This window comes from Lethenteron reissneri, chromosome 71 (genome assembly GCF_015708825.2).
Source record: "Lethenteron reissneri isolate LAM-NWPU_2019-01 chromosome 71, ASM1570882v1, whole genome shotgun sequence".
Lineage (NCBI taxonomy): Eukaryota > Metazoa > Chordata > Hyperoartia > Petromyzontiformes > Petromyzontidae > Lethenteron > Lethenteron reissneri.
The window spans coordinates 1278245-1290753 of record NC_083849.1 but is presented as its reverse complement, the minus strand read 5'-3'; the positions used below and the strand labels follow the sequence as shown (position 1 = coordinate 1290753).

Here is a 12509-nt window from a genome sequence, read left to right as displayed (position 1 = left end):
CGCCAAAAGGCGCACAACTCAAAGACAGCGCACTATCAGAGTATTGAGAGCTCGGGGTAAGCATTTACACTATGAGACATCTCCTTTACCAGTGGCAAAATATAGTAATAGGTTTTTACCCTTTCAACTGGTACAAAAACTGACACCTTTATACAAGGCATTATGTTTGCAATAACCACAACACAAGTAGTCAAAATGCAAACAAAAAGAAACAACTCTGATGATGATGATAATGATATGCACTGCCCTTGAAGTTCATCTTTTTGTTTGCATTTTGACTGCTTGTGTTGTGGTTATTGCAAACATGATGCCTTGTATAAAGGTGTCAGTTTTTGTACCAGTTGAAAGGGTGAAAATCTATTACTATACGAAGAGAATGTTGAGTGTTGGTTGTACTTGTTTGTGTCTGGGTGATTTGTTTACGAAACCCGGCGACCCGAGTTCGACTCTTCCCCGCCCGCCTACCACAAACACCGGTGACCTGAATTGGTCCTGGGCCTCCCCTAGGTCGACTCAGCCTCAAAATATTACCTCGGTTTTTTTTTCAGTTTCATGTATTTGGTATGGCCCTGTGAGCCATTCGGCTCTTGAAATGCAACTAACAAAAAACACGAAAAAGAAAACATCTTAAAGTGATTTACACCATTGGAACCTGATTTGCCAGTAGCAAAATATAATTGTTTTTTTACCCTTCTATCTGGCAACAAAACTGACACCTTTTTTACAAGGAGTCATGTTTGCATAGACCACAATACCTGCAGTCATAATGCAAAAAAAACACAACTCTGATAATGTACACTGTCCTTGAAATTGATTGGTCCACACCCGAGACAGCTTTCCTTAGAGCATAGTCTCACATGGTGTTGGACCAGATGACGCCAAAAGGCGCACAACTCAAAGACAATGCACCATCAGAGTATGAGAGCTCGGGGTAAGCATTTACACCATTGGAACCTCATTTGCCAGAAGAAAAAATATGATAATTGGGTTTTTACCCTTAAATCTGGCAACAAAACTGACACCTTTTGGCGTCATCTGGTCCAACACCATGTGAGACTAGGCTCTAAGGAAAGCTGTCTCGGGTGTGGACCAATCAACTTCAAGGACAGTGCATACATTATCAGAGTTGTCTTTTTTGTTTGCATTATGACTGCAGGTATTGTGGTCTATGCAAACATGACTCCTCGTAAAAAAGGTGTCAGTTTTGTTGCCAGATAGAAGGGCAAAAAAACAATTATCATATTAAAGTAACTTCGTGCAAACAGAAAAATCCAGGAAATAAGTATAACCCGTAAAAACAAAGTTTTTCACTATAAATCCTTTATATGCGTGGCGGCTAGAGTCCTCTCGTCCTCTGGCTTGAGATGGCTGCCACCTATGGGTCAGATGATTGCATTGCACCATTAAGCAATTGGTAATTAAACATAATATTTTTGTCCTAAAAAGTGTAACATTTTGGAAAAAACATTTCACGAACATTAATTGTCACGCACAACGAGTCTGTGTGCAAAATGTCAGCTCGATTGGATCACGGGAAGTGGGTCAAAAAACGACCGAAAGATTTGCACGGTCCTAAGCAAGCAAGCAAGCAAACTTAATATAAAGGATTTAACAAGTATAACCCGTAAAAACAAAGTTTTTCACTCTAAATCCTTTATATGCGTGGCGGCTAGAGTCCTCTCGTCCTCTGGCTTGAGATGGCTGCCACCTATGGGTCAGATGATTGTCTGCCAGTATTAAGAAATTGGTAAATAAATATTTAATTTGTTTTCCCTAAACAGTGTAAAATTTTGGGAAATTTTTTTCACGAACATTAATTGTCTCGCACAACGAGTCTGTGTGCAAAATGTCAGCTCGATTGGATCACGGGAAGGGGGTTAAAACACGACCGAAAGATTTGCACGGTCGTAAGCAAGCAAGCAAGCACGCAAGCAAGCAAGCGAACTTAATATAAAGGATTTAAAACAGCAAAACCTGCGAGTTGGATGCGTTCGTGTTGTATTTGCGTGTGTCTGGGTGATGTGTTTACAATTGACTTAAAGCTTTCGTAACTGCAGGAATTCACATTTCCTTGTGTCTTTCGGTAAAGTCGCGTGGATAGGTTCACAGGAAATAACAGCAAACTACGACGTTTCGATCACTGTTAATTTTTAGTGATTTTCTGTGAACCCATCAACGTAACTTTACCGATAGACCCAATAAAATGTGTTTACGTTTCTTGTGACCTTTGCACTGCTGTCGTGATTGTGTAGCTGTGTTTGTTGTTGTTGAATCCGATGAGCTTAATAGCTCTTCGGATTCCCTCCTGCGGTTTGAGTAAAGATTCTGATTGAACGCATTGCCTGCAGGTCTCGTACGTTTGGTTTTGACTCACACAGAGCACAGACTAACACAGACAAAGGTGCCCCGTGTAGCCTCCAACAGACTGTTTGGGGCAAGTGCGGTTAGTGAGTAGCACTCTATGAAGGACCTAAAGACAAAGGTCCCCCGTGTAGCCTCAACAGACTGTTGGGGCAAGTGCTGTTAGTGAGTAGCACTCTATATGAAGGAACTAAAGACAAAGGTCCACCGTGTAGCCTCCAACAGACTGTTGGGGCAAGTGCGGTTAGTGAGTAACACTGTGTAGGAACTAAATACAAAGGTCCCCCGTGTAGCCTCCAACAGACTGGTGGGGCAAGTGCTGTCAGTGAAGCTACCTGGTCTGTCGCTCCGCACGAAGCTTCGGGTCTTCTCGGCCACGGTCATCTCCTCCCTTCTCTACGCTTGTGAAACGTGGATCCCTCTAAATGGAGCATCTGCGCCGGTGAGAAACATTCAGGCTGTCACGCCTCCACTCAGATTGAGGCAAGCCAAGTGGCAGCGCATTCTGTGTTTGTTGCAGAGGCTCAAGGTTCAAATCCGAGGTGAGAATCCTCATCGTGGTGGTCGTGGGTCGTGGTGGTCGTGGTGGTTGTGGTGGTCAGTGGTGGTGGTAGTTGTTGGTCACCAAGGTAGAGCCTCACTCTCTCTTTCTCTTAAATCTTTTTTTACGATCAGTGGAAACAAGAAGATGCTCGGTGAATTCGGCACTTTGCTTCGTTCATCATTTTGTAATTTTGTAATTTATTTTTTATTAAATTTCCATTTTTTTACTTTGATTTATTAAACCCCCCACCTCTCGCTCACACTCTCGCTCGCTCTCTCACTCGCTCGCTCTCCCGCTCTCTCGCTCTCTCTCTCGTAGGGATGTCAATTGAGTAGCAGCGAGCATGGGAATCGATGTCCAGGTTGGAACATTACCACGCGGGGTCTAGGCAGTGTTAATACAAACAACTCCAGTGTGTCCTAACTTGTGGGCCACCCTCTACAACAGCGTGAAGAAGAGCAGGACACAAGGCTGCAGGGTGCTCGTCCTTTTATTCCTTCGTTCAGTCCACACTCGACCCCAGACCGTCTCAATCTCGTCCCCGCCAAGGTCTCCCCCACCTTGATACAGCAAATCTGGCTGTGACGGTCCCACCTGATGACGGAGACTTGTGTTGCCTCCGAAACGTCGTGATTTTTTAAAATAATTTTAATTTAATTTTTTACCTACACGGTGACTTTACCGAAAAAACTAAGAGTATATCTCCCTGCCTCCCGCCCGTTCTCTCTCTCATCTCTCCTCGCCTGCTCCTTCCCCTGACATCTCTAAGAACAACAACAACAACCTCTATGTGTCCTGACTTTTGGGCCAGCCTGTATAATAAACACATTCCTGCGGAGGGAGCTGATAGGAACGTCGGGTTGCTCGGTCAATGGCCTGCAGGGTCAACGGCGGCGTGGTGTATTCCGCAAATATGCCCGACTGTGAGGGCGGGCACAAGCCGGCGTGAGTAGGTGAAACGTTGAGTTTTATAAGGGCACCACGGGGTGACCAGCCCCTCCCCACCCAGCCGCACCCCACCCAACCCCTCCCCACCCAGCCCCTCCCCACCCAGCCCCACCCCCCCCACCCAGCCCCTCCCCACCCTCCCCTCCCCACCCAGCCCCACCCCTCCCATTTTTGGATTCACGACGGACGGACGGACACAATAATCCCGTGGGCTGGTGTAACCAGGCGGTTCCTACCAGTACAACAACCTCGATGTGTCCTAACTTTTGGGCCACCCTGCATACACCGCCAATCGGCAAGTCACCGCGTGTGGTGGAGTGTCGTGCGGGTAACTGTGTAGGGGAGCTGCAGCTGAGGGCGTCTCGCTGTAGGGAGGAGGAGGAGGTGGTGGAGGGGTCGTCTCTTCTCCCTGCTCGTAGGCCCCGTTCTCCTCACCCCAGGCCTGAGCCTCGGGCTCGCCTGGTGGCGGGAGGTCGTAGGGCGCGGGGAGGTCGGGCCGGGCACGCGGGGAGGCCTCGTATGGGGGAGGGAAGTCGTGGCGTCTGAGGGGGAGGAGTGGAGGGGGGGGAGGGAAGAGACGGAGATGTTAGGTACGTGTCATAAAGCTCGTTGAGGCGACTTCTGGAATCCATCTTTTAGTCAACTTGCATTACAGCTTTCCTCCACACTGCTGACAGGCAGCGTGAGAGGTACAGATAGAGAGACACACCGCCACGTGGCAGCCTGGACCACGTGGCAGCCTGGACCACGTGGCAGCCTGGACCACGTGGCAGCCTGGACCACGTGGCAGCCTGGACCACGTGGCAGCCTGGACCACGTGGCAACCCGGAGCCCCGCTCCCGCGTGGCCCCCTTCCTCTGTTCGTTCCCGTTCTGACCACGTGTCGTTCGTCTCCACCCCTATTTAATACCCGGGTCACGTGGTACGTTTCCGCCAATCCTCGTTAGCCTCTATGGAATCTTCTAGACTCCATCGTAAGCTCCCGGGACCACGCCCCTGACTCGTCTCCCCATTGGCCGTGGCCAAAGCCAGCAGAACCAATCCTCTACTTGCAGCTGTCACCTTTCCATGACGTCAGGGCCACGCCCCTAGACTTCTCCCCCATTGGCTGTAAACCAGCACCGGCAGAGCCAATCATCGTGGCGAGTTGTGATACGTGAGTGAGCCGGATATATCCTCACATTACATATGGACAGCGGGAGAGTTCGAAACAACAGGGAGAGGCTGCCGCTGCTCTGTCGGGAGCTGGACCGGTAACCGTCTGGATCTCCCAACTCGCGATTGGTGACGGGGCAGTTGTGGAGAGAGTGGAGAGCTTTCCAATACCTGGGCAGTGTGCTCATGACCAGCTCCGGTTTGACAGCAGAGGTCTCACTCCGAATCAGACGAGCGGCATTGTCTTTTCATCGGTTGCGTAACGCTGCTGTGTGGAAGCTAACTGGTCTGTCGCTCCGCACGAAGCTTCGGGTCTTCTCGGCCACGGTCATGCCCTCCCTTCTCTATGCTTGCGAAATGTGGACCCCACTAATGGAACACATTCAGATTGGCCTGCCTACTATTTGTCCTGGGTTTAACCAGGCTGGATTGTGTCCATACATTTGGACACAATCCCATCAGTAAGCTCCTCCGGCAGGCAATGCTGTGTTGGCTGGGTCATGTAGCCTGCATGCCCAGCCACCGCATGCCCAAGCAGCTTTTGTTCAGTCATGGATAGAGGAGGCTACACGGGCATGGCACGGGCTAGATAAGACATGGAATTATGTTATGAGAGGATGTGGAGCTGAGTGGACTTGCCGATGACTGGAACCAGCGGCGTCAAGATCGTCCTCTGTGGAGGAGGCTCGTGAAGGACACTGCTGCTACTGGCCAGTTGAAGGCAGCAACAACAGAGAGCAGAGGAGCGACGCTCACAACAATGAGTTGAGCGCCGGGTGGCTAAAACGCAAGTTGGCACCTCGTAAGGGGCACTGGTGGTGCATCTGCTTATCAACCCATATGGCACCTGGGTCTGTCCCGTGACCTCCTGTCAGCGGACCTTCAACACTTCACGTGGCTTTAACATGCACATAGCCTGGCACAAGCGTTATGGTGACGTCACTGCTAATTAGTGGCCAATGTTGGTTGTTGTTGTTGAACGGGTAAGTGAGGGGTGATTCAGTGACCAGGTGAGTGATTGAGTGGCTGAGTGAGCTAACGGGTGAGGGAGACGGCAGGTGATTCGGTGGGCGGTGAGTGAGCGATTGAGTGGGTCAGTGAGCCTGTGGGTGAGTGGGTTGGTGAGCGAGTGGGCGAGCGAGTAGCTGAGTGAGCGATTGAGTGGGTCAGTGAGCCCGCGGGTGAGCGAGTGGATGAGCAAGTAGCTGAGTGAGTGATTGAGTGGGTCGGTGAGCGAGTGAGCAAGCGAGTAGCTGAGTGAGCGATTGAGTGGCTCGGTGAGTCCACGGGTGAGCGAGCGGGTCGGGGAGCGAGTGGGTTGGTGAGCGAGTGGGTGAGTGAGCGATTGAGTGGGTCAGTGAGCCCAAGGGTGAGCGAGCGGCTCGGTTGAGCGCGTGGGTTAACGAGTAACTGAGTGAGCGATTGAGTGGCTCGGTAAGCCCACGGGTGAGCGAGTGAGTCGGTGAGCGAGCGAGCGAGTAGCTGAGTGAGTGATTGAGCGGTGTCAGTCAGCCCACGGGTGAGTGAGCGGGTCGGTGAGCGAGCGGGTCAGTGAGCGAGTGGGTGAGCGAGTAGCTGAGCGATTGAGCGGGTCGGTGAGCCCAAGGGTGAGCGAGCGGGTTGGTTGAGCGAGTGGGCGAGTGAGTCGCTGAGTGAGCAATTGAGCGGTGTCAGTAAGCCCACGGGTGAACGAGTGGGTCGGTGAGCGAGTGGGTCGGTGAGTGAGCGATTGAGTGGGTCAGTGAGCGAGTGGGTGAGCGAATCGGTGAGCGAGCGGGTCGGTGAGTAAGCGGGTCGGTGGGCGAGCGGACTTCATCCGACATCGCAGCGATCACCTGCGCAAGGAGGAGGTGGACGGAGTCCGTGGGGCCCCACACCGCAGGGACAGGGCCGCCGTGAGCACCAGGCCCAGGCCCACGCAGGTCAGACCGTAGGCCCAGGCGCCCAGGCCCACGCGGGGGGCCGGGGGGGGGGGCCAGGGCACCGCCGCCGGGGGGGGTCCCGCCGGGGGTCCGGCAAGTGACCCAGAGGGCACGGCAGGGCTCCGGGCCGTGCGGGGCAGACGAGGGCGCGCAGAGGGGGGCGCAGGGGGCACTAAGGGGGTTGCAGGCGGTCCCGCATGTCGCACAGGCGTCTGCCCCTGGGGCAATTACAACACACGCGTCTGCCAATGGGGCACAAGCAACACACGCGTCTGCCCCGGGGGCAATTACAACACACGCGTCTGCCCCTGCGGCACAGGTAACAACGCACGCGTCTGCCAATGGGGCACAAGCAACGCAGGAAACAACACACGCGTCTGCCCCTGGGGCAATTACAACGCACGCCTCTGCCCCGGGGGCACAGGCAACGCAGCCGACGGCGCACGCGTCTGCCCCAGGGGCACTGGCGCCAGGCGCTCGGCCCCCGGGGCCCCCGGCCGCCAGCAGGAAGGCGCCCGCGCAGGCGCACAGGAGGCCCGTGGCGAGTGCGGCGCGGCGAGCTCGCAGCCCCACCACGTGGCGGCCACGTGGCGGCGGGGAGGAGGACGTCGAAGATCGCCGGGATGGCGGCGGCGACGGTGGTGGCGGTGGGAAGAAGGGTCCCAGTGACTGAAGTTGTGTCAGGAGGAAGAGCTGCGGGAGACGCAACGGAGCAGCCGCTGTCGATGACTGAGATGAATAGGGTGGCGGTGGTGGTGATGGCGGTGGTGGTGGTGGTGGCGGTGGTGGCGAAGGTGGTCGTGGTGGGAATGGTCGAGGCGGTGATTGTGACGTCTGTTGTGGCGGTTGAGTTGACGATGATGGTAGCGGTGGTGGTGGCGGTTCAGCTGATGATGATGGTGATGATGGTAGCAGTGGTGATGATGGTGGCGGTTGAGTTGACGATGATGATGGTGGTGGTCGTGGCAATGGTGACAATGGTGACGGTTCAGCTGATGATGGCGATGATGGTAGCGGTGGTGATGATGGTGGCGGTTGAGTTGATAATGATGGCGATGATGGTAGCGGTGGTGATGATGGTGGTGGTCGTGGCAATGGTGACAATGATGGTGACGGTTCAGCTGATGATGGTGATGGCGATGATGGTAGCGGTGGTGATGATGGTGGTGGTCGTGGCAATGGTGACAATGGTGATGGTGACGGTTCAGCTGATGATGGTGATGATGGTAGCGGTGGCGATGATGGTGGCAGTTCAGCTGATGATGGTGTTGATGGGAACCGTGGTGATGTCAATTGCGGCGATGGTGGCACTGGTGATGAGTGCGATGCGAAAACTGGCGATGGTGATGGTGCAGGTGGTGGTGATGGCTGTGACACTGCAGGTGAGAATGAGGCTGCTGGCGATGGTAACGATGTCAGCGTGCACAGACGCGATGTTGAGGGTGATGGTGAAGATGTCGATGATGTTGATGGTGAAGATGTTGATGATGTTGAGGGTGAAGATGTTGATGATGTTGAGGGTGAAGCCTCGTCAGCCATCTTTCCACTCAATTAATTTTGCCCCCAGGGCAGCTAATTCCCCCTAATGCCCCTGAGGAATCAGACGACGCTCCTGTGATGGATCAGATGGAACTCCTGTGATGGATCAGATGAAGCTCCTCTATTGGATCAGATGAATCTCCAGTGTTGGATCAGATGAATCTCCTGTGTTGGATCAGATGAATCTCCTGTGTTGAATCAGATGAATCTTCTGTGTTGAATCAGATGAATCTCCTGTGTTGAATCAGATGAATCTCCTGTGTTGGATCAGATGAATCTCCTGTGTTGAATCAGATGAATCTCCAGTTTTGGATCAGATGAATCTCCAGTGTTGAATCAGATGAATCTCCTGTGTTGAATCAGATGAATCTCCTGTGTTGAATCAGATGAATCTCCTGTGTTGGATCAGATGAATCTCCTGTGTTGGATCAGATGAATTTCCAGTGTTGAATCAGATGAATCTCCAGTGTTGAATCAGATGAATCTCCAGTGTTGAATCAGATGAATCTCCAGTTTTGGATCAGATGAATCTCCTGTGTTGGATCAGATGAATCTCCAGTGTTGAATCAGATGAATCTCCAGTGTTGGATCAGATTAATCTCCAGTGTTGAATCAGATGAATCTCCAGTGTTGAATCAGATGAATCTCCAGTGTTGGATCAGATGAATCTCCAGTGTTGAATCAGATGAATCTCCAGTGTTGAATCAGATGAATCTCCTGTGTTGAATCAGATGAATCTCCAGTGTTGAATCAGATGAATCTCCTGTGTTGAATCAGATGAGTCTCCTGCGTTAGCTCAGATGAATCTCCTGTGTTGAATCCGATTAAGTTCCTGTTAGCTCAGATGAATCTCCTGTGTTAGCTCAGATGAAGCTCCAGTGTTTGGAGTCGGTGTCTTGTCTGCCGTAGGAGCGACTGACGCGCTGTTCTTTACAGCAACCATTATGCACACGCACACACGCACACGCGCACACGCGCACACGCGCACACGCGCACACACGCACACACGCACACACGCACACACGCACACAACTCTTAAATAAATCACTTAACCCTCAGTCCGCCCTTAATGGGCAACTGGATTCGTTAATGAATCACGAAATTAAAACGTGGGGGGAGTGGTGGTGGACAGGCTTGCCCTCCCATCCCGCATCTGCCCTCCAAACCCAGTCGTCAATGTCCTCCGATCACCCGGAGGATATATCTTGGTTTTTTCGGTAAAGTCACGTAGAAGGGAAGTAAAATAATAACAATAAAACATAAAATAATTCTCACGACGTTTCGGCCACAACGCAAGCAGCCGTCCTCAGGTGAAGACCAGGTCTGTCGGGGAGACAGCGTCTGAATGAAACACCACCATGCTTGGAGCGTATATTTATATACCTGAGGACGGCTGCTTGCGTTGTGGCCGAAACGTCGTGAGAATAATTTTATTATGTTTTATTATTTTATTACTTCCCTTCTACGTGACTTTACCGAAAGAACCAAGAAGATGAATCCCTGCAGTCACGAAAGGATATATATTATACAGGTAGTCCCCGACTTACGATGGTCCGACTTAACGATATTTCGATCTTACGATGGCAATTTGACAAAATTGTAAAATATTTTAACATTTCGCGCGGCTAACGCAGCCTTTGTGTGGTGATGCCTCTCACTCTCATTAGAGGTAGACGGAGTAAAGTTGTCTCGGTGTTCGATGCATGTTTAAAGTTTTTTTTTTTTATAGCAGATAGGATTGTTTCCTGAAAAAACTTTCCATGAAATTGCTGTTCATATAGGTAGGCTAAGAATTTACCTTGTTTTTACTTTAAATTTTACTGTGCAATACAGTATTGTGATTAATAAATACATACGGTAAATATAGTAGTAGGTTTTTACCCTTTAAACTGGTACAAAATCTGACACTTTCATACAAGGGATCATGTTTGCAATAACCACAACACAAGCAGTCAAAATGCAAACAAAAATAAACAACTCTGATTATAATGATAATGTAAGGGTTTCTATGCGAGTCTATGGATCTCCGAGTCTGCGTTTCTATGTGAGCCTATGGGTCTGTGTGTGAGTCTATGGGAATGTGTGTGAATCAGTGGGTTTCTATACGAGTCTATGGATCTCTGTGAGTCTGGGTTTCTAAGTGAGCCTATGGGTCTGTGTGTGAGCCTATGGGTCTCTGTGTGAGTCTATGGGAATGTGTGAATCAGTGGGTTTCTATGCGAGTCTATGGGTCTCCGAGTCTGCGTTTCTATGTGAGCCTATGGGTCTGTGTGTGAGCCTATGGGTCTCTGTGTGAGTCTATGGGAATGTGTGAATCAGTGGGTTTCTATGCGAGTCTATGGGTCTCCGAGTCTGCGTTTCTATGTGAGCCTATGGGTCTGTGTGTGAGCCTATGGGTCTCTGTGTGAGTCTATGGGAATGTGTGTGAATCAGTGGGTTTCTATACGAGTCTATGGATCTCCGAGTCTGGGTTTCTAAGTGAGCCTATGGGTCTGTACGAGTCTATGGGTCTCTGTGTGAGCCTATGGGTCTGTGTGTGAATCAGTGGGTTTCTACGCAAGTCTATGTGCGAGTCAGTCTATCTCTACGTGTCTCTACGTGTCTCTACGGCAGGGGTGGGAAACCTTTTGTCTGCCAAGTGCCACTTGGATATTTATATAACATCATTCGTGGGCCATACAAAATTATCAACTTGAAAATTAGCCCGTTGTTATATTTGGTCAAACGTTTAATTAACTCGCCCCTAATGCGATGGGCTGGAACTGCTTCTCTCTGGCGAGGCGTGTGATGATGTGAGCTGCTGGTGTTGATGATGATGTTGCTGCTACTCGCAACTGCTTTTCCAGGTTTGCTCCTAGATTTATACTGGCAGGAACCTCCTGGTTACACCAGCCCACAGGGGATTATTGTGTCCGTCGTGCAGGGAGGGGCTGGGTGGGGAGGGGAGGGTGGGGCTGGGTGGAGAGGGGAGGGGAGGGGCTGGGTGGGGAGGGGCTGGTCACCCCGTGGTGCCCTTCTCAAACTCAACGTTTCACCTACTCACGCCGGCTTGTGCCCGCCCTCACAGTCAGGAATATTTGCGGAATACACCACGCCGACGTTGACCCTGCAGACCATTGACCGAGCAACCCGATGTTCCTACCAGCTCCTTCCGCAGCAGGACAATGTGTTTGAATTTCGAGTCCCGCCTGCGTTTGCCTTGGCAGAGCCACACCAAATGATTTCGCGGGCCTCACACGGCCAACGGGCCTTGGACCTTCCCCCCACCCCTGGCTCTACGGGTGCACCACCACACCTCTGGCGCAACCTCCCCGAGGCAATCCCGCACACCAGAGGTCGCAAACGGGTTTTGATTCCTTACCCGTACCCGGCCGCACCAGTCAATCGCGGCAACGGCGGGTGCTTGGTGAAGAACGAGAGGATTGAGTTCTGGTGGGTCGCGGCGTTTGTGTGCGCGCGCTGGGACGGAGTCGGCGAAAATAAATACGCGACGACTTTGAATTACGTTTATTCGGGACCCCGCGGGGTACCGCCACAAGGTTTCACACGTCTACGGCGACGTTCCAAGATCAACGCTGCAGGGGACCGAGTCGCGACGCGTCTTCCGCGGGAACCACTCGGAACGCGTTTGAATGGAGCTGGCGGAACCCCCCACCGTCACCCCCCCCTCCCCCCCGTTGGATCGCAAGAACGAGTCGTGCTCATGCCGTCACCCGGTAAACTGACACAAAAAAAAGATCAAATCAATTCGCCCCAATACCACCACCAGCGTTCGCCCTTACGCCGTTGCGACTTTGAAGCGGGCAGGTGCAGATGCTCGGGTGCCGGAGACCGGTACGTGGAAGCGGATGTCGTGCTCGTCACACACACACACACAACAACCGCCATTCGCCACTAAGTGGCGGTGACGTCACCACGACGCTTGTGCCAGGCCAAGTGCACCTTGAGGCCACATGAAGTGTCGAACGCCCGCTGGTAGTAGGTCATGGGGCAGACCCAGCAGGTGCCACGGGTCGACTGACTGAAATGACCGAGATGAC

The 12509-nt window shown here is 52.0% G+C and overlaps 1 protein-coding gene across 1 annotated transcript; it reads right to left on the bottom strand.

The window, feature by feature from the left end:
* Window positions 1–4021: 4021 nt before the first annotated feature.
* On the bottom strand, window positions 4022–9469 carry LOC133361116 (basic proline-rich protein-like). Its single transcript, XM_061579964.1, has 2 exons — window positions 6844–9469; window positions 4022–4395 (listed from the first exon to the last, which is right to left on the bottom strand). The coding sequence occupies exons 1-2, from the start codon at window positions 8467–8469 to the stop codon at window positions 4285–4287; spliced, it is 1737 nt and encodes a 578-aa protein (XP_061435948.1). The 5' UTR covers window positions 8470–9469; the 3' UTR covers window positions 4022–4284.
* Between the last annotated feature and the right edge of the window lie 3040 nt (window positions 9470–12509).